Source organism: Beta vulgaris, chromosome 7, assembly GCF_026745355.1.
Source record: "Beta vulgaris subsp. vulgaris cultivar EL10 chromosome 7, EL10.2, whole genome shotgun sequence".
In the NCBI taxonomy this organism is placed as follows: domain Eukaryota; kingdom Viridiplantae; phylum Streptophyta; class Magnoliopsida; order Caryophyllales; family Amaranthaceae; genus Beta; species Beta vulgaris.
Genome location: NC_079208.1, coordinates 3649840 through 3672291, shown reverse-complemented (window position 1 = coordinate 3672291; position 22452 = coordinate 3649840). Strand labels below are relative to the sequence as shown.

The window sequence follows — 22452 nt, the reverse complement described above, 5'->3', positions numbered from 1 at the left end:
ACTTCGTTCTCAAACAAAATGAAGAAAAACATTAGCTTGGTGTATGAGTAAGTATATGCCAATTTTTATACAAAGAAAAATGAAACTATTTTGAGAGATACTAATGAATTTTCGATTTTAAAAATTCCTATGAACTCAAAATTAGGAAAATTAACTAGAACATTATCAACTATGGTCATTCCACCATAAAAAGTCCTTAACAGACCAATCTTTGCTATACATTTTGCACATGTGGTCCCAACAGGTAAAATAACTTGTTGCAGCAGGTAATATCACCATGTGTTTCAACTTTAAGCCATCTCTCATACTTTTTTTTTTTGGTGCAAACCTCCCTTTATGGTTTGTTCTCCACTCATCAATCAATTCCATGAAAATCTTCATCGCCACTTCGTTAATAGACACTCAAGATCATAATTCCAACACCATGAAGATAATGTTATGGACTAATGTCATCGACCATATATACCCGGATCATCATACTATTTTCTTGTATAATCACGCGGGTTTCTTATCGCAGCTGATTTTGAGGTAGATTTAGCTTTAAGGACACTTCTTGCTTGCATGTATGGTCCTTTCTCAAATGAAATAAATCCTTGATTGAGTATACACGGTTCGAAATTTAAGCCACAAATCTTTCATAATAGTAACAACAACTTCCATCACATGGTTACCTATTAGGTGCAGGGTTCCTTTCCTTAGGAAAAAGTACTTGTTTTAACAACTTAAGGTTGAATTTTTTGTACATGTACGTTACTTTTTTTTGGCAATTAGAGTTTTGCATTTGCAGGTTGCAAGATTCTATTGGAAGAGGTGTTCAGATCATTGTAGATAAGCGTGTGGTGTAGGAGGGTATATGGACGTTTGTTCCTTTTCACTTATTTTGAAGTTTGTAGAGGAAGTCACTTTGTAATATTTTTATTCTAAACTCATTCACCATGAAGCTTCAAGATTTTGAATTTTACTAGGATGGGTATTCTCAATATACTTTGTGACTTAATGTCTATAACAATTGTAGTTAAGGCCTAAAAGAATGGCTCGTGAAAAAACCTTGTTTGTCGTTTAGAAGGAAGGAGTTACTGCAATGAGTTACTCAAAAAATAAAAGGGAAAAAACATCTTCAGTTTCAGTTGCAGGTCAGCGGTCTAGTGGGACCACACATATAAAACGTGCAACCTTGCAAAGTAATATTCCATAGTCGAAACCGTCAATAGCGGACCATTTCCGCGGTTCGACTGGCTTGGCCCCGCAAAAGTTTCGAGAAAAATTAATAATCACAGCTTCACAAATTCTTATATATAGCTGGCCACATGGCATGGACGAGAGCGCGCGTCACCACAGTCCTTCGGCTCATCTTCAATATGTTATATGTTACTCGTTTTTCAACAGAATTATTTGACTAGGCATTGCAAAACTTATTATCATCCCTAACTTTAAATCGACATTTATCACATTACACTTAACATATTGAGAAGATACTAATTAAAGATGAAAAAATTGACTCGACAACTCTCCAATACAAGATCAGACGCTCAATTTTAATGAAAATATATGGCCTTTTAAAAATGATATACTCCCTCCGGTTCAAAATATAAGACACACACGATGTTCGAGGTCGAACTTTGACTGTTTGCTGCTCTTAATATTTTGATAGATTTTTTAAAAAATAATGTTATTATAGTATTTTTCATTACAAATCAAATAGTATAATTTTTATTTATCATATTATGAAAGATATTTATGGTCATAATTTTTCGTAAAGCGTGAGTGTCTTATATTTTGAAACAGAGGGAGTAACAAGCACGACCACACGGTTTGTTCTCTATTACCAAAACGACGAGTCGACGACTAAAAAATTTACCTTCTAACTATTACGTTACCAATTTTACCAAGGAGGGAAGGAAAAAGAAAAAAAAGTTGAAAACATAGAAAAGAAGTACTACTTCTAGTTTCTAACCCTAACTCTCGATTACAATTTACAAACCCCTCTACATTCATCATTTTTCCCATTTTTCTATCCTAAAATTTACAAATTATCACTCACAATTTCGCATTTCCAGCTTCAAATTATCTCTTCTTTCTCCAATTATGAGAAGCAGCTACGAGAAGTAATAGAAAAAAAAAACGAAGAAATTTCTCCGACTACACCAGAAAACTTGGATCTTTGAAGAATTCGAAGGTTTGTTTAGGATTAATTTTACTATCATAAATTTTACGCTTCAAAATTGATAGTTTACATAGTATATATCATCAAAAATTCATAAAAAAGAAGGAAAATCAGAGAATTTGGGGGTTCAGTTGAACCCACTGAACCCCCCTTTTAATGGCGTTTATGGAAAAGGGTAATATTGTAAATAGTTCAGAGAAGCAATCACCATGTGAGAATGGTTTCATGAAAGTTTCTGGTATTTGTACTGAAAGTGGTGGGTCCCCCACAAAATGTAATGGTTCATTGGAGAAGGAGGTTGAAGTGAAAGGGGGTCTTTCATATGCAAACATTTTGCGCACCCGAAATAAATTTGTGGAAGCTTTGGGAATATATGAGGGGATATTGGAGAAGGAGAAGGAAAATGTAGAAGCTTTTATAGGGAAAGGGATATGTTTGCAGATGCAGAACTTGGGGAGGCTGGCGTTCGAGAGTTTTTCGGAGGCGATTAGACTTGATCCTCAGAATGCTTGTGCACTTACGCATTGTGGTATATTGTATAAGGATGATGGCCGCCTTGTTGATGCTGCTGAGGTATGATTGTCATGTTGTTTTAGTGTTAAACTCTTTCGAGAATTGTATGTTTATGAAATGCTTCTAGTAGTGTGTGTTATGCTTTATGGTTCTAGTACTTGTGAGGGGTTTGAGTTACTTCGAACACTTCTTTCTAGGATGGAACCAGGAAAGTCTTTCATAAGCTAGATGACTCGTATACTTAGATACGTATCCATGTCTGACATATCTGGGGGAATATGTTCCTCCCTCTCTTTCCTCATTAGCAATTCATCATTGCAAATTTTTAGCAATTTGACTCTAAGCTACATTTCAATCATTGGAACTCTGATCTAAATAGATTTAGATAGCTGATGATTGTTATTACACTGATAATTGTTATTACACTTATTTTCTTGTCTTTCATTGGTTCCATGCTTCCTTCTCTTATTTTCTTCAGCAATTTGTTATTACACTTATTCTAGCTTTGTAATTTACACTCCATCCAATTTTATCTGCCTTGTCTTGACCTTTAAAATCTAAGTTAGCCAATTTGAACCACCAAGTCATTAGGAAATAACATGATTTATTATTGAAGTTACTCATGTTCTATTCATATTATAAAACATTTTTTTTCTTTAGAAACTCAAATTGATACACTCTCCAGTATCGATAAAGACTGTTATATTAAGAGGTGTCTCTTGGTGTTCGGGTGGCCCAAGGAGGAGAAGTTCAACTTCACGCCTCGGGTAAACTAATCTCTGTGCTTCATCGCAGATGAGGGCATTAAGGAGTAGTCACCTCTCGTGTTAAGCTGGTAAATGATGTATGACATTGTCTTCAGTGCATAATTTGCTCTATCATAATCTTTTTGGTAGTTTGAATTCTGGATTGGTAATTTTTGTAAAATTTGTGTATCCTTCTTTACAACCAACTTAAAGCCTTAAACGATATTTATTTCCACTTGATTTCCTCTTGAATAGAGTTTAAAGTCACTGTATCAAGCTCCTGGAAATTTGGCTGTGAATTACTGAATTACTCTTTTTCCCTTGATTTTTTTTTTTTGGGGGGGGGGTATTATCATATATCCTTCTTTTTCTGTGTAAAGATTCATATGCTTCTGTTCTGCATCAACAGCGAGAAGTGAAAAATAAGTATATCTTGTCGTGATTCCCAGAAGCTAGGTCGTATCTTATCTTCACTTTTTTGGAGTCATTGAGATATTATTTTTTGCCTTCTACAGTCTTATCAAAAGGCTCTTAGAGCTGATCCATCATATAAACCAGCGGCAGAATGCTTAGCCATTGTACTGACTGATATTGGGACTAGCTTAAAGCTTGCTGGAAATACTCAAGAAGGGATTCAGAAATACTACGAAGCTCTTAAAATAGATCCACATTATGCTGTAAGTTTACCTTCTGATGTTTCTCAAGCATGTGATTTTTTAATAGCTAGTGGTGTAAGCATTATATGTTATGTGCAGCCAGCATATTATAACCTTGGTGTTGTCTACTCTGAAATGATGCAATATGACACTGCACTCACATGTTACGAGAAAGCAGCACTAGAAAGGCCTATGTATGCTGAAGCTTACTGCAACATGGGTGTCATATACAAAAACAGAGGGGATCTGGAGTCTGCTATTACATGTTATGAGAGGTAGCTTGATTCTGACTCTGTACTTGGTTTATCTTCATTTTTTTTGCTTGTGAGAAGCTGTGCATTCATAAGGATCTATCTCTAGTAGTTACTAGTAATTTAAGAATTTTGTCAGAGATAGTCTCACTGCTGAAAATGAAATACTACCTCCGTATTTCTTAGTTGCATCATTTGTTTTTGTGGCACTATTCATTAACCAACTTTGTTAAACTCTCTCGCATTATTATATAAGAAAAACATAGTCAAGTGGGGTCTTGTTAGATTTGTCTCAATGCGAGGATTTCAAATATCAAATTTCTATAATCTTTACTTATACCCAACAAGAGATATTAACGTTGAAAAAATCGTCTTGGCAAATGTGAAAAAGCAAATGTTGCAATTGCAACTAAAAAAATACAGAGGTAGTAGTTATTGATCATGGGTAAGGCCGCTTACATGTCAAGGGCAAGAATCTTATGGGTGGTGGTTGTGTCTCAGCTATAATAAGGATTGTACTTATAGGTTACACTGTAACTGGTCTTCTTTTCCACTCACTCTATAGATGTTTGTACTATAGTCAATGTTTATATATCTGTATGACTATATAAGTTTTATTGCAAATATTCATCCTTCCAAACACTCCGTAAATGATCATACAACGTCAGTGCAGTGTTTTCAAATGTATTTATTTTAATTTTTGGTACTATTTTGTCTGATTCAGGTGCTTGACAGTGTCTCCAAATTTTGAGATTGCTAAGAATAATATGGCAATAGCGTTGACTGATTTGGGAACAAAGGTAGGTGACGATTTAGCATTTACCTTTGTGCTTTAATATCTTGTGAGAGTTTTTATGTCATGTAATGATTCTAGCTTTAAGCTTTTATTTCCTGTAAGAAATTGACATTTGAGTTCTTCAGCATTGTTTTACATAAATAATTTGTCATTGATGGGGTACTTCAAGGTTGTCTTGACTGTATTTACATCACATTTTACTCTTCTCATCTCAAAGATACTATCACTCTTCTTTTTAGGCTATTATGCTGGTGTCCCCCCTTTGAGCCTTTCTTTAAATTGAATTTCTGGCGGTTATGGTATAATGTAGCCCACCTTTTCTTGTAAATACTAAATACCTTGCAGTTAGAAAGTAAATTCGACCTTTTCTCTAACTATGTGCTTTTGCCAGTTTTGCACACTTTTAAGAGACTGGTAGATTATGTACTTGTGGCAGATTTGTAATTGGCCTCCCTATAGTATATTAAAAGCTAAAAAATGCTAAACAGATGGAATTTTGCAAGTACATATTTATAATCAGTTGCTTTACTCTTTCTCACAATTCTCTTGCTCAGCTATAATCTTGAGTTTACAAAGATATTGGGGTGTCTTTGGGAAATTGTTCTTTGGCTATTGTTCAGCTGTCGTTGCTAGGATTTGAATTCCATGATTTTCTGGAATTCGCTCAACATCCCCCTTTTTTGTGCTATGTTTTTTTTTTTTTTTCTGGAGAAGTTTCTCAAAACACTAATTAATCATCAATTCTCTCTATTCAGGTTAAGCTCGAGGGTGACATTGAACAAGGTGTAGCATACTACAAAAAAGCTTTGTACTACAATTGGCATTATGCTGATGCTATGTATAACCTTGGTGTTGCATATGGTGAAATGCTGAAGTTTGACATGGTAAGTTACACTAGAAGGGTCATTGTCTCTTCATGAAGCATAAGATTCTTTCCAAGCCTCTCCTGCACTCCCTCATTACGTACCTTTTGGATTAATGCTCTCTGTTAGTTCATGGTGGATTATTCATTCAACTAATTATTTTGGGAATAAAAATATTTTCACGTGTTTCAAATTTTATCCTTCCATTTTTTTACTGTAGTTTTAACTTATCCCTAAGAAAAAAGTGGAAGTATTGCGTGTTAACAATACGAGCTGGAATGGCCAGCTTTGTTTCTGTAGAAATTTTGTAGTCTCTTGATCTCGAGGATAATGTGTTCTTTTTGATGCAGGCAATTGTGTTCTATGAACTTGCTTTCCATTTCAATTCCCAATGTGCAGAAGCATGCAATAATTTAGGGGTCATTTACAAAGATCGTGAAAATCTTGATAAGGCAGTCGAGTGTTATCAGGTAATTGTTTATATATTGTGCCTCCCTTGAAACACCTCAGCTATTCGTTATCGTTGTATGGCCAGAGATCAATAATTCTTTTCTACCGCATTACAGATGGCTTTGTCAATAAAACCGAGCTTCTCCCAATCTCTGAATAATCTTGGTGTTGTTTTTACAGTTCAGGTATATTTTACTGTTTTTTATATTTACTTTATATATATGTGTGGTATTGAGGCTTTTCTCGCGCGGCAGGGAAAAATGGATGCTGCTGCTAGTATGATTGAGAAAGCCATCATTGCAAATCCCACTTATGCTGAAGCATATAATAATTTAGGTATGTGCTGTCATGATGAATTATGTGTAGACTTAAGTTTATGATCCCCCAACTCCCAAGTTTGCGTCCCATATCGCTGTATCCTGATGTATGTACTAACAGATAGTACTCTGATAATCATCATTGGACACCTGCTGACATTTAATACAAGTGCATGATCAAGTAGGAGTTACTATATCCTGCCGAATTTATTATATAACAGTGTAATTAGTAGTTAATTCTATTATTTCCTTTTTCTGGTCGTTTGTAAACTACTTGAAGGTATTTGAAGTTTCAAACCAATGAATTTTAAATATTGGGCCGTTTTAGGGGCTATGCTTCTCTATCAGTGTTTAGTATACTGCCAATAAGAGGTTTGGTTCAGTTTGTTGGGTTTCAATGATATTCTACCTTCAGTTTGTTGGATTTGAAGGGTACATTTAAAAGTCTCCATTAGAGTGCAAAAATCTGCAATGAACTGATAAAAGGGAGAGGGGCTTTTTAGGAAATAGCTTTATATAGGTAGTGGCTTGCAGAAGAAGATAGTTTGTTAGAGTAGAAGCTCTATAAAAGAGGCACATTAGAGATAGAAAAGCATGTGGCAAATTAATGAGTATTTGGGTGAACTTTTAAGAGTTCTTTTGGGAGAGAGCAAGCCTCTCAAAAGCTTGTATTTATCTTTATTCTACTGTCGAATTCTATATTATCAATGAAATATTACTCCTTAAATTTCTTCTTTTATCTACCTTAGTGATGCTAGTTTATTACAAAATCATGACTGAGACATCATTAATTATCATATGCAATTGATGACATCCCATCTGGTGTGATCAATCTTAAGCATGCTTTATCCTTATTGGATGAAGAGTCTTTTGAAGGAGTTCATGCTCTCGATGTTTATAGTTGATTCCAGAAAATGTTAATTGTAAGTGTTGTTGAATCATAGCAGTGATATATGATGATTCAATTGTTATGGATATTCAACCCCCCCACCCCCCATGTTGAGGGTTTGGGCAGAGGAGAGTTCAAGAGAACATCTGTATCTCGTAAACTTGTTTTTGAAAAAGTGATGACTGCTATGCTTGTAATAACCTTTTCTATAATCTCATCAATGGTATCACCTCTATAGCTAACCTTGATGTTTCATAAGATAGACTTGTTATTCGAGAAGGTTAGTTTGCTCACTTTGTCTTGTAATTTTCATGGCGCCGCATTTCCTTGTTAAAAATTAGCTAGTTTTGTGGTTCCGTAGTAGGTTTGTAGAGGTTTTTGAATTTTTGTAGTACCATTGAATCATTGTATGTGACCGGGTATTTAGTATTATATATTTGTGAAGCTCAGACTCGGCCAGCCACCCTGCTGTACCGGTGTCGACAAGACACGACACCGGTGCCGACACGGAATCCCGACACGGAATCCCGACTGATGGGAAGGGAAAGTGGACGCCGCATCAATTACCTATAAACCCTAGATCTGAAAATTGACCTAGAATTACACGATTTTATTTCTTGAGATATTGGGGCTTTTACTTGGGAGGGTGAGTCGTTTACAATTGTCGAAATTTCGTCACCATAAGTCATCTTACCGACCACTTCTCTGGCGACAGTAGAGGAGAGAGAATGAGAGATGGAGGTTGCTGTGTGTTGCCGTTTTGGAAACCTAGATGGTCAAGATCTTTTTTTTTTTTTTTTTTATCTAATTTAATGTGGGGGTGGGAAGCTGGAAGGGGTGGGAGTTAAAAGAACCACGTGAACCAAAAAGTGAAAATTAAAGCAATAAAACTGACCTATTAAAAGTCAAGTAGCAGTACATCAGACAGCTGTAATACATTACATTTACAACTTTCTTGAAAAATCATTACATTTAGACCTCTTCTCTTCTCTCTCTCAAACAATAGTAAACATTTAGCTTCTTTTTCTCTTTTACTTTTTTTTCCCTATGATACTAGAGATTTTGAAGTTAAATCTGTAAAGTAATATTTTCTAATACTTAACTGCCGTGTCCTCGAGTCCATATCCAAAATTTGGACTCTTAAAAAATGAGTCCACGAATCCTTAAAATTAGAACTTGAAGGGTCCAACACTTGGACCCAACCTGAGTCTGAGCTTCCTAGTTATATATGGTCTTTATTTTGGGTTGGACATTTATGATTTTTCTGCCTTCTCTATTCAAGTTTCTACTAAGTGATGTGTTAAAATTTTAGCCAAAGCCTTTTTCTTTTTCCTTTTCTATTCAAAGTTGGTCAAGGAAGATCCCTAGCTTCCCAAATAATGTGATGGTGCATTAGTGGTGCTGTTGGCAGACATGGCCATAATCCAATTATCAAATAATACTCCTACAGCTTTGAGGGCAAAATACATAGGTTGAGAACCACCTAGAGGCAGGAGTAGGAAAGAGGGGATGAGAGTTTTTTCTTGGGCAATTTGGGGTTGTATATGGTCATGTTTTCTTTGCTGCTAACCATGGGTAGAAAAGTTCATGAAGAAAAGTGGGTGCTTTGTACCCCCTCTATTCTTTTGTAAGTGATTTAAGGCATGGACATAAATCAAGGAAGAGTTATGGCATATATACATATATGTCAAATGTCTACATCTGCATGCCATATGACACTCCTTCCTACTAATGTCCACGGGGTTCCCGAAAGGGGGCCCAATGACACTCCTTCCTACTAAAGTCCATTTTGTAAGTGACTATAGTATGTATTGTCTCATTAAAACAAACCAAATAAAATTAAGGTGCTCATTGTAATACTTTTACCCTTAACCTATAACATAAAATGTGTCATATCCAGCCATTAACCCAGTGATACACTTGTGATCACTTTACTATACTTTGATGCCTATATAGAAAGTGATTGTTAAACATAAGATTTGGGATAGAAAAAACTCACAAGTAAAAACTCATGTACTCCATCTATTGCACAAATACCGTATCTAATTTCATTCTATTCTGTTCTACGGAGCTCTTTTCCATATTACTTTGTTCTATTTATGCTAAAAAAAAATTCCAAATTTTTTCCCTCTCTTATCCTTCCACATGGGTCCACTTGATCTATTAAGTGCTACTCATGTCTCTAAACACCTTTCATTCTCCTACCTAAAAGTCAAATAACGAACCCCACATTCCACTGACTCTCTCCTTTACTTAGTTCCTGTATCTACAGTAGCCGGGAAGTTCTTTCGGATAGAGGGAGATCTTAACCTAGTTGTACTAGCCTTACATGCACGCAATGCATGCGATAGCGTGTGATAGCATATGAAGTAAAAAATGAAATTAATTAGGTAGAAAAACTGTCTTTACATTTTGTTTTCTCAAAAAACTGATGTTTAGTTTAAATGTCTTACTTTCCCCCCTTTTTTTCATTCAAAATGAAATAGTTAGTTATCTCCCTATTTTTCTTTTTATTTTTTTCTATTTTTTGGTGTTCCCCATGTGTTGCCTTATATAATAGAGATTCGGAATTTGCAGGTACTATAATATATAACTTTAAGTAGCAACTAATTACTAATATAGCATAGGTATTGTAAATGATTTCATTTAATAAGGCAAATGTGTAACTGGGAAGATAATGTTTCATGGAGGAGTATTGTTTGGGGTAGTTGCATTTGTTTTTCTGTCAGCAGAATATAGTACTAAATTTTTGTTAGGAACGTTATTTATTGATCTGCATTGCTATTATTAGGTGTTTTATACAGGGATGCTGGTGAGATTTCTCGTTCTATTGAAGCCTATGAGCAATGTCTCAAGATAGATCCCGACTCACGCAACGCAGGCCAGGTATTTCTTCTTACAGCATTTAGTTTTCTGACAACTCAATTCTGCAGTTAGATGCATGTGATGGTGCTATATAGTGTAGGCCCTGGTGGGAAAGAACTAGGTTCAATTGCTACTGTCCAGTAAATGTCAACTCATGTCTTATGGATCAAATTATGGTCACTGTCATGGAAACGGTTGCGGTTTTGCACTGCGTTGTGTTTTAGTCCACAAATTTGCTATTGTAGTCCTTCTTAAGTGGTTTTTGTTTTTTGAGTATATACCCCAATATTATAGTCTAATAATAAATTGCAAATTTCTAATAATCAAATTAAGCTTATGTATTTCCAAGTTTAAAGTATTATTTTATTCGTAGTAAGGAGCTTTGGGTACTAGGTAGTAGGATTTTATGAGTAAGTAGAGTCTTGTATGGGAAATATAGGAAATGCGGACGAAATTGCCTTGTCACGGTATGTTCGACAGAAATTTTGGCTTACTGAAAACCCACCGTGTTGAATAGGTCAAATTCAGTTCGACAATACTGAAAATCGTTTCAATACCGGCATATCGATTGATTGAGGCGTTTTTTGATACCATTTGAATATGTCTAATCAATATTTGTGATTTTAGTGACACTCCCGATGTTACAAAAATGGCATCATGTGGATGCCATGTCACCTTAACATCCTTTGCGGCGTGAACTGACAAATTTAATAAGATCTATTTAGAAACCTTTAAATGTAGAATATAAGAGGTTCTAAATATTTGTAGCGATTAAGTTTTAGTATTATCTTATACATCAATTCAATTGTAACAGTTTTGTTTAATGGATTACAACATCGAATATGGTAAAATAATGCTCTATTATGTTTGTCATGGTGTAAATTTAAAGTAAACATCATAATACAAAATTGTGCGGAATGAGAAGTTGAAAAACCATTGTGGAACGACCTGTGCATAATGGAATGACCTTGATTTAGTCCCACACATCTGATGGTATAGACGATGCCAAAATTGGGACTTGACATACATCTTTATGCATTTGTAGTTGAACTACCAAAGCAGAGAGTATAACAGGGTTCTTCTGAACTTATAAATTTCCAAATAGTGAAAATTTAGACCTTATCTTAAGATCATGGGATGTAATTGTACCTTTTAAATTTAATTTTGTTGAGTCTGCTTCCGCAACTTTTTTCTGTTCTACTAGTTTACAAGGTTGTAATTGATGTTTTGTGGATTTGTCTCAACATCTCTAATATTATGTGATTTTCTGTCAGAATCGCTTACTTGCTATGAACTACATCAACGAAGGAGATGATGACAAGCTATATGAGGCTCACAGGTTTGCGCTTATCCTATGCTCTTAACTTTCTTCTTACGGTGATTGGAATTGGTTTGTATGATACTTCCTGCATTCCCAGTACATGGAAATTTCATGATATGAAAGACCAAATTCAACTGTCCACGCCTCCCCAACAAAAAAAACAGTGGCCTTTGGGTTGGGGGGGAGGGGTTGGAGGGATGAGAAAGCCTTTGTTTTTCTTTTTGTTATTAATGCGTTCTTCTGCTCCAAGATCTGGTCTTAAATTGGGGTGAGGAATCTTTTTACATGTCTATCTGGATGAAATGAGCATGCATCTAAACAGTAGCCTTTTCTACTGTATGCAATGACCTTACTGACTTCCTGATCTCATCATCGACTAATTAATTGCTCAGTGTTGGTTATTTCATCCGTGCAAGCCTTTTGTCACTTTTGGCTTTAGGTATCATCTATTTCTCACCTTAAACTTATGTTGATAGCTAACTCTGGTGACTGGCTGGAAGACACCTTTTACCTGTTTCGGGAAATGAGTACAGTACTATTTGATGCTAAAAGCTTCCCATGTTTTCTGATAAAGACTACTTTTAGATGTATATATAACAGTTGACACATTCTGGAGATAATAGTCACAAATATACTTTAGTATGTCTACAAAACATTGTGACCTTTCTGAAGTAGCAATATCCTGGGACTGGATTTTCTAAAATCCCTACTTAGAATTAGCGATGAGGAGTGTATGGGAGTAATATGACCAAAATAAAGGGTCATAGTGGTTGTCATATACTTCCTCCGTTTCTAAATAAGTGCAACATTTGCATAGTGTTTACTATTCACAGTTTAAACTTTAATTAACTTTGGTGATTTACATTTTAGGAAAAACATAGTCATTTGGGATCTTGTTAGATTCGTCTGAATGTGAATTTTTTTAATATCAAATTTTTATAATTTTTACTTATTGATAATTGAAGATATTAATGGTTAAAATAATGCATTGGCAAACGTGAAAACAAGAAGTGTTGCACTTCTTTAGAAACGGAGGAAGTATGTAGTATTAAGGCCGGTATGGATGATGTTAATAATGCTTTGCTTTGTAATACTAATAGTTGTGGGTCTAGTGTCGTAAGTCACGAAGTTGCCTTAGGTCACAAGTAGTGGGTTTAGTGTTGTTTCTTTGCTTGTGTGTACTTGTTGCCAAAAAAAAAAAGGGTCATAGAGTCGTAGACAGGATTCGTTTCATATCTCTAGGCATTGATATGATGTGACACTCATGTCCAAATGGAGTATTCTCAAGATATTGTGTTTAGAGTTACACTTTTTTAAGCTAATATGGGTGTTTTCCTTGCACGTCTTTTTTCTGATTCAGTTTTGTGACTCAGTTTTGTGACTGGTGTTCTATTGTTTTTTTTTTTTGCTTCATTTAGTCGACTTCTGTTTTTCTTGAAGTTCTTCACTCTTTTTATGTAAGTGACTTTTTTTCTGTCAGGCTAGGGAAGATAGTATATGCCAAAATTATTATGCTTTAGCTTTAAGTTATGCTTCGTCTCAAGTGAGCTATGCATTTTCAGGGACTGGGGACAGAGATTCATGAGGCTGTATTCTCAGTATACGTCATGGGACAACCCAAAGGATCCTGAGAGGCCTCTTGTTGTTGGATATGTTTCCCCTGATTTTTTCACCCATTCTGTTTCATACTTCATTGAAGCACCACTGGCACATCATGACAGCATGAGCTTCAAAGTGATAATTTACTCAGCAGTCGTGAAGGTATGCCTTACTCAAGAGTTGTATTCTAAATAATTTTCCCGAACACCCTGCTTGCTGTCTTGTCTCTTTCGGTGGCAAGGGTTTGACCTTATGACATGTATTGAAGTTGATTATTGTAACCCTTTTGTTTTTTTGTTGTGCATATTGAGATAGTTGCGTTCTGTAGCATTACTAGTCAATGTTGGATTGTGGCTACACATTTTCTTATGCTGTTTTTCTAGTTTATGTTCTTGTCTTGGAAATTATACTTTGGCTTGTTAGTACATCTTGAATCAATGGTGAAGGATTCTCTCAGGACCATGATTCTGGTAATAGTTTCCGTTATATTGCCTGAGACCTTTTATTATGCGGTTTCTGCAGGCAGATGCCAAGACTTTGAGATTCCGAGAGAAGGTCATTAAGAAGGGTGGGATGTGGAGAGATATATATGGCATAGATGAGAAGAAGGTTGCTCAAATGGTCAGGGAAGACAAGGTTGATATATTTGTAGAACTTACTGGACATACAGCTAATAATAAATTGGGAACAATGGCTTGTCGACCTGCTCCGCTGCAGGTATTGAGAGAGACCTACATTCTAAGTACCAGCCCTCTGTTTCCTTTTCTTTTTGTAAATCTGTTTGTTGGTTTGTTTTCAGATGAAAACTTGACAGTGTAAGTTGCAATTTTTTCTTTTGGGTCACAGGTTACTTGGATTGGCTACCCAAATACAACAGGCTTACCTACCATTGACTACAGAATAACTGATGCATTCGCTGATCCCCCAGATACAAGACAGAAGTATGTCTAGTTTCGCGTTACCACTTGCTTTTCAAGTGTATTGCTGCTGTATTTTATATTTTACAACCTGCTTAGTGGCAAAGCCTGCTACTAATTTATTGTACTTACTGAACCTGTCGGTGACAGGCATGTTGAGGAGTTAGTTCGGTTACCCGATTCTTTTCTTTGTTATACACCTTCTTCAGAAGCTGGCTCTGTTTCTGCAGCTCCAGCTCTTAATAATGGATTCGTCACTTTTGGTAGCTTTAACAATTTAGCAAAGGTATGCTTATTTTGATGTGGAAAATAAGGCATTTCCGTCTCTCTTTGAACTTGTCTACTATCTATTTTTAATTGCATCATGAGTAATATCTGCCGTTGTTTCTAGATAACACCTAAAGTATTGCAAGTTTGGGCAAAAATATTATGTGCTGTACCAAACTCACGGCTAGTGGTGAAATGCAAACCCTTTTGCTGCGACAGTATAAGACATAAATTTCTTTCAACGTTAGAGCAGCTGGGAGTGGAGCCTGTTCGTGTTGATCTTTTACCCTTAATTCTTCTAAATCATGATCACTTGCAAGCGTATGCTCTCATGGATGTAAGGTAAGGGCTCAAATTTTCCTGCAGATGTGTTACGTCTGTGTGTTTTTCTGACCTTCCGTCCTCTCTCCATATAGTGTTTCTTACATTATTGTTGTCTAATGTATCTATATAATCCTTCTCTCTTACTCAGAAATAGCTTGTTATATTCAACTTGCTTCTTGTCTACATGTCGTGTGCAGTCTACTGGTATCGTTCAAGACATTGCTATCTGTTTTCATGCTGTTATTGTGATGCTGTCCTCCCCTTTTGCTCATAATTCTGATAGCTTAGTTGCTAGTTGGGGCTTGAAACTGGGATCATTATACCTTCTTGTGGATCATTGGGCCAACATTGCCTTTCAGCAACTAATTCTGGAGAATGCATGTGCAAAGAAATGACTTCAATAGTAGTTTTGGTAGTAGGAGATTAACTATTGAAGAATGATCACAACTTCTTTTCATTAAGATATTTATATTCAGCATCCGTCAGTTCATGAGCGTCTGTGTATTGCAGGTTCAAATTCTATTAAGGCATTTGGCCTTTTCTTTCTCCAGTGTTTTTCAACTATCAAATATTGAAACAACCATCCTATTTGCACCAAAAAAATAAAATAAGAAATAGATACTGTCACACTATGCTGTTTTCTTAACTCCGTTTCTTGGCCATTTTTCTTGTTGGTGTTGCTTGTCAATTTTAAGGATGAAAGAGATCTTTATCAAAATGAGAATATATAGGTGCATGTCAGTATGTCACAGTCCTCTGTGAGTACTAATGGAGAAAATAGCATGCTAATCTTGCTATATATTTGTCAGATAGCCCAGGAACAAATCCCTAATATAGCATCACGAGGAAGCAAGGATCCAACTCTACCCCAAAAAAGCTCTTTAGTTATAAGATCTTTTTGGAACATCCTGCTGTCTCTCTCCACTCAACATTTAAGATTGGTCATGCCTTTACAAGGGCTTAGAAGTAGCAGTTTGGATCTGCAAATGCAAGAGGAGTGCTCTTTCTCTTTTCATTGCTCTAGTTTCTGGTCTTGGCTCTTCCAGTGCTTTTGGGACTGTAATAAATCCATCTAATCCCCATTATAGCAAAAATGGAGATTGAGAAAGAAGAATCTAGATTGTCATGTAAGAACAGATGAGTCGCAATCTCTCACTATTTGAGCATAAGACTTGGGCATCAGGGGGATAAGCACCTATCCAGTCTTTGGTTTTACAGATTGTCACAAGTGTTGAGCCTTTCTAGTATGGTATTGACATATATGTCTATATTTTAAACGCGACATTGGCTTTTCGAATATACCTGATAAGTGGAACAAAGAAAGAGGATAGTGTTATTGTAATGTGGTCATAACAGGAGATAGACAAATAAGTTCTGGAAGAGTCCCTGAATTGTGCTCTCTGATTCAGGGTGTCTAAGAAAGAAAAAGCCTCTAACCTTTCGACAACTTTGTGAGTCACACCTAACTCCAATCTGAGGGTTTTGACTGAAATGTAATATCACCATGAGCAATATTCTTTCTAGCTGAAAAATAGAAGATGAGACTTGAGAGTGTGATTGACACGAGAGAGAAATTCAAGGGGCAGTATGCAATCCATGATATCTCCCTGAAGCTAATTTTATACATAGAATAGGTCTCGTGTTGGACCAAGGGGAGGGCTAAAGAGTAAAGACGATATATAAGCAGGAAATTTCAATAAACAGGAACAATAGCTTAGTTTTTTGGCGCCTTAGGCAAGGGGCAAGTGCAAGCGTGAGCAAAATTGCATCAGAATACTTATTCGCAGCTCCCTATGATGGAGCAACGAGGTGCACTTCTCCAGCCGCCTTCGACGTGGTGTCGCTTATAGTAGAAAACGAGACAGAGACCGCCGACTAGACTTCCCTTTGGTTACCGACTTACTGGAGCTATAATCCGTCGGTGGTAAAGCTTTTGGCACGTCTGTTCTGTCTTCCTTCTGTTCTATCCCGTCAATCTACTATCTGCAGCAAGTTCAATACCAACCGTTACTATATCCAAGATTTCTAAAAGGGGATAGAAGTAGCTTTAAGGTAGCTTTTCATCAACATACTACAGAAAGTATGCTAAACCTTGAATTCCCGCACAACAACATAACATACCTCTTTAGACATGTAGCTGCCACCTTTTACCCTTTTCATATACGTCCTCTTTTTTTTTTTTTTCTGACTTGCACCATTTCCCATGTTTAGGAGTTGTATATTACTTGCACCGTTGACATTTTTGGCAATATATTATCTCTTTCTTAATCGTAGCACATGAGGGGTCATTCTTTTTTTTAAATCTCTTTCTATCTCTCTCTCCTCTCCTTAATTCTTGTGGCTGTACTTTAATGTTACAAGTAAAAAAAACGGAGGAAGTATATGAAGTATTATTTCGGTGGGCTATCCTGGCTGATCTTTCTTATATTTCCCAGAAAGAGTTTGGTTATGGAGAACTGTTTTCAGACCATCTCAGGGCATGCCTTGATTGGTGAGAGCTGTCATTTATGTCACTGAATTTGCTAATGCATTCCTCCCTTTGAACTGGATCATGCCACCCTGGGTTTCAGTTATGTTACGGCTGGAACTTTAACCATGTTTGAGATATCACTGGGCCAGAGAAATAAAATTATAAAACGAAAAATAGGAATTTCTTCTTTCTGTATTATATAATAGGAGTCATCTATGTTACATTTTTTATATATTATTGATTCCTTGACAACTGTAGCAACTATCCTAGCAATTAGATTTCATCTTGTTGCTCAATTTCCTTGTAGTGTTCATTATATGATCTCTGTCATTCATGCACTTTGAAGCATTGCGAGCACCATGGCATCTTACTTGATTAACTTTGTACCCAAAACATTCCCAATTGAACTGCATGGGTTTTCTCTCACTTGTGCTGCTTGTGATCACAAATCCCACAACTGTTTTTATAAGTTGTAAATGTTCAATATCTTTCTATTCATGATAGTCCTCCCTCTCTTCCCTTGGAAAGTTTCTTTCTTAATGCTGGCTACTCTTTATGTAGCTTGGACACTTTTCCATACGCTGGAACAACCACAACATGTGAGTCGCTCTTCATGGGAGTTCCATGTGTTACGATGGCTGGCAATGTGCATGCTCATAATGTTGGTGTTAGTCTTCTTAGCAAAGTTGGTAAGCTGATTTATCCTAAAGTCTAATTATATTCTGTCTGCATGTTAGTTTATCGCATCTCATTATTGAAAATCTCGACGCAAATTAGACTCCCTCTGTCCGAAATTTATTATCACATTGTTCCAGATCTTGCAAAATTAAGGATTTGATTCAAATTACTAAATAACCCTTTCTCTAACAGTTGGATTATTCCCTCACTGTTCTCTTTACTTGACCTTGGTAGGAGACTAGGAGTATGTTGGGAAAGCCATTACGAACTATTTTTTCTTAGATGCATAAATTTCCAGATGTCTTGAAACAATATTCTCTATGTGCCTTGCTCGAGTTAACAAATAGTTTTTTAAAAGCGGAGGACGAAAACGCGGAGAGAAAAAGTCGGTGTAGGTCCGCGCTTTAGAGAAAAAGTAGAGAGAAAGACCAAAAGCAGATATCAACTTATACGTGGGACACGTGTAATTTTTCTGGACGAAGGGAGTATTCTTCTTAAGGCAGTGTGCTAGTGTCTCTAATTACATATGTTGCATGAAATGTGCAATATGTACTTGTTCAGGTCTGGTTCTTGAGGGTTCCTTTCTTAAATTTTTTTGCACATTTCTGGGCATAACATACTTTGGAGTTTTAAATATGCCCAAACCTATTGCAGAATTTCCAATATCTGATATAGAACATAAGCTCTGGCAGGTACTCTACTGTATAAGGAAGGAGATAAGGACTCTAATATGTTGCTTTTGGCAAAGCCTGCCATAGGGTGCTGAAGTTCCAGTACGACTTGACAAGCTTCAAAAAGTGCTGTTCAGGCTTCCAGAAAATGCTCTACTGTTTTAAATTTTGTAGATATATGTTTTCTACTTGACACAGAAAGTTCGCGTGAAGTGCTCGTTTGAGCTTTTTGGCTAATAATAATTTCATAGAATGGGAAGTGGAACTTCTTTTGGAATTGCAAATGTCCACTAACCACCACACTTGTAAAGTGTCCCTTTCCTACATGGGGCTATGTCAGACTTATGAAATGTACTCTAAAGAAGTAAACTTTCCCCAGTGTCAATGAAACAGGCTAAGGACTTAAGGCCCTTTCTCAGGAAGTTTACGTGCTGTATAAGAATTAAACTACGCAAGAAGTTGTACTTCCTACAGCTTTCTTAAAAATCATCTTTAGTGGAAATTGGGAAATTTTCTTTCGGAAGTTCAAATATTTACTTCTTTGGTGCAGGGTTAGGCAATCTGGTGGCCGAGACTGAAGATCAGTATGTTGAGCTGGCGATTCAGTTGGCTTCGGATGTATCAGCACTCTCAAATTTAAGGATGACTCTGCGGGATCTTATGATCAAGTCACCAGTCTGTGATGGAGCAAAGTTCACTCTTGGTTTAGAAGAAGCGTATCGAAATATTTGGCACAGATACTGCAAGGGTGATGTTCCATCTTCGAAACGCATGGAAATATTACAGCAGCAGCAGCAACAGCAGGATTCTGTCTCTGAAGAGGCAAGTATTGTCCCATTGAAAGTCATAACCTCAAAAGACGATTCTCCTCTTAAGACTAATGGTTTTAATCCGGTCCCACCACCACCTATATTGAGTCTTGCCACTCCCAAAGAAGCTGTCAGCTGAATGCTTTTGTTAGCGACGTTGAATATCTTTCTCTTCTCCGAAAAGGGGGCAATGATCTAGAATGGAAATGCTGGGAGTTGAACAAAAAAAGAATTTTAGCATCGTGAACTGGTGCATACATATGTTTGGATATTAGCAACAAAACAGGATGTTAACGTCCTTGATTTAGGGTTTTTTCTTTGGGTGGCGAGGATTATTTAGGTGGTATGGTTGAAGGCGTGATTTCACGTTACTCTCCATCGGAAGTCGACAGATAGTTAATAGGTCTAGTTTTGATTGTTTCTTCATTTCTCTTTCCCCCTATAAGGTTTTTCATTGTGTCTGGGGGGTGCCTAAAAGTTCATCCACACCCCATTACAGGAGTTGTAGCAGTGTATTATTGATTGGTCTGACTGGCCATTAGGATTTTTAGACGATTAGTGAGAGTGCCCTATATGTAAGAAAATTTCACAGAATGTATAGCATTAAATCAATAGATTAGTCTAGTGCTTGCTCAATGAGATGTACTTGTGGTTATCCACTTAAAATGTTGTTTGCCTCTTGGCTTGATTTTGATTTTTATGAAGCGTGCTTGAGAAGAGAGCTTTACCATAGAATGGAATTTTATTCGTATATAGCTCCTATTCAGCTGAACATACCATTTATCACCTCTTTGTTTTTCCAGGTCTTTATTCGTCACTCAAAATGCACACAGTAATAGTATGTTGGATGCACTTGTCAATTTCATGTATACTAGTTGATGTAATGAAAGTTCTGTTGTGCTACCAGGAGCAAGTGCACGCCATGCATCCAGTAAAGTTGTTCTACTTTCGATGAGTAAATGTTTTATTTTAACAAATGTTCATTAAGCATATTTTTCAGCAAAAAATGTTTTATTTTTCGCAAAAATTATTCTATTTTCAATAAGCAAATGTTCTATTTCAACAAATGTTCGTTTTAAGATTATTTTTCAGCAGAAAATTATGTTCTATTTTTTGTGAAAATTGTTCTATTTTCGATGAGCAAATGTTCTATTTTGAAAAATGTTCTTTTAAACTTATTTTCCACAGAAAAGAATGTTTTATGTTTTTTCGAAAATATGTTTTATACTACATTTGATAAGCATATGTTCTATTTAAGTAATTGAATTCTAGTAATATTCCACTTGAACAATAAAAATGTTCATTTTCGTAATTGGATTTTGGTAATGTTTCACTTCAACAGTAAAATGTTCTTTTTCGTAAATGAATTTTTGCAATGTTCCATTTTAACAGTAGAATGTTCGTTTTCTTAAGTGAATTTTTGCAATGTTCCACTGTAACAATAATATATTCGTTTTCGAATTTATAATTGTTCTATTTTGTATTGTGGAAGCACGGTTCTCATTATGCTCTGGGAACATAATGCACGCATTATTAATGTAAATCTTTTACAGCACAAGTGGACAATCCAAGGTAAGGTGTGGTTGATAGGCAAGGTAACTTGATGGACATAAGAGTTGAGTCAAATTAGGGACTTTAATTGGAGAAACTCTAAAAAATTGATAGAATTTGTTCTTCAAAATTTTTTTTTTTGATAGAATTTGTATTAAAAAGGTCAATATAGGGTTAAAATTGTAGGCCAATAGCTAAAGAGCAAGAGCACGAGGTGATGATATAGTGTTATTGACATCAATTTGATACTAGAGATCCTGTTTCATCATTACAAAAGAGAGAACCAATTAATAAAAAATTTAGGTGCTTATAGTAAAACATGCTAAATTTTCCCACCCTTTCTTGAGTTCCTCCTATATCTTTGCTGCTTTTTTGACAACTTGTTATTTACCTTCTAACTGCATATTGTTAAGATTTTGAATTAGTTATCATCTTTAAACTAGAACATTCAAATTTAATCATTAAATTATTTATTATATACGACGCATGTCGAACTATTGGTATAATCAACATATAATCATCATGGAGGTTTGGCCAAACGTGGAGGTTTTGACTATGTGCTAATTCTGTCGGACAGTTTGCAGGCCATTAATCTTATCTCTTGCGATACAATATTTAATGATGTGTATTGTAATGTGCTTAAAAAATGTAGGGCATGCAAACAGGAATTCAAGGAAATCAAGTTAACATTCGTGAGGCGTGAGAAGAACAAGGTTGCGGATTTTCTTGCCCGTGATTGTAGAAGAAATGTTAGAAATCTAAATGTTGTTAGGGATTTACCCCTCCCCCTACTGAGTGTATGAACTTATTATTGACGGATTGTTGTAGGCTTCCAAGCCAAAACTCTGATTAAGTTTTCTTTTATGCCATTTTAACCAAAATAAAAATAAAACATATAATCATCATATTCATCAACATGTATTTACTCGGTGTTTGTCTGGTTGATGTCAAAAATAAATCGTCCATTGAAATTAATATATCCAAGTGAACAATCTGTACTCTATATAATGCATTTCTCATAAAATTGGATGTATTATTGTACCATGTACAAGGTATATACTCAATTGACCCAAAACATTTTTTTTTTCTAATTTGTTTATTTGAAACTGTACCTATTGTGTAAATTCTGTTCATTTAAAATCCTCCAAAAAAAAAAAAATACAACTTTTACTGTACCATACTCATGGATCGGACTATGGTAGATGAAAAAAGTTATAGACCCACTAGCAAAGAATTATTAATTAGCGAGACTAGAAGTCCTATGAATCAATAAAGGATCTCTGTCACAAGACCAATTCTTAATCAAACAGATTTTCATATACTACATTAACACAT

At 35.8% G+C, this 22452-nt stretch overlaps 1 protein-coding gene across 2 annotated transcripts; it reads left to right on the top strand.

The window, feature by feature from the left end:
• The first annotated feature begins 1901 nt into the window (after positions 1-1901).
• LOC104898316 (probable UDP-N-acetylglucosamine--peptide N-acetylglucosaminyltransferase SPINDLY) lies at positions 1902-20301 on the top strand. Of its 2 annotated transcripts, none has more exons than XM_048633662.2 (17): positions 1902-2737; positions 3939-4100; positions 4179-4354; positions 5055-5130; positions 5882-6010; positions 6340-6459; positions 6556-6624; positions 6694-6775; positions 10437-10531; positions 11785-11849; positions 13394-13592; positions 13953-14147; positions 14277-14371; positions 14498-14633; positions 14739-14956; positions 17970-18097; positions 18779-19207. In XM_048633662.2, exons 1-17 carry the CDS (start codon positions 2321-2323, stop codon positions 18850-18852), a joined length of 2436 nt encoding a protein of 811 aa, XP_048489619.1. In that variant the 5' UTR covers positions 1902-2320; the 3' UTR covers positions 18853-19207. The 2 variants fall into 2 exon arrangements, with proteins under 2 accessions (XP_048489619.1, XP_010683673.2); XM_010685371.4 differs by lacking the exon at positions 18779-19207 and adding an exon at positions 19308-20301 and having other exon boundaries at positions 1903-2737.
• The last annotated feature ends 2151 nt before the right edge of the window (positions 20302-22452 follow it).

Bases quoted from the DNA above. Each gene is read 5' to 3' on its own strand.
- LOC104898316 (XM_010685371.4), top strand. From the start codon at position 2,321: ATGGCGTTTATGGAAAAGGGTAATATTGTAAATAGTTCAGAGAAGCAA. The intron at 4,101-4,178 runs GTAAGTTTACCT...TGTTATGTGCAG, and splicing joins AAATAGATCCACATTATGCT to CCAGCATATTATAACCTTGG. The intron at 18,098-19,307 runs GTAAGCTGATTT...TCTTTGGTGCAG, and splicing joins TAGTCTTCTTAGCAAAGTTG to GGTTAGGCAATCTGGTGGCC.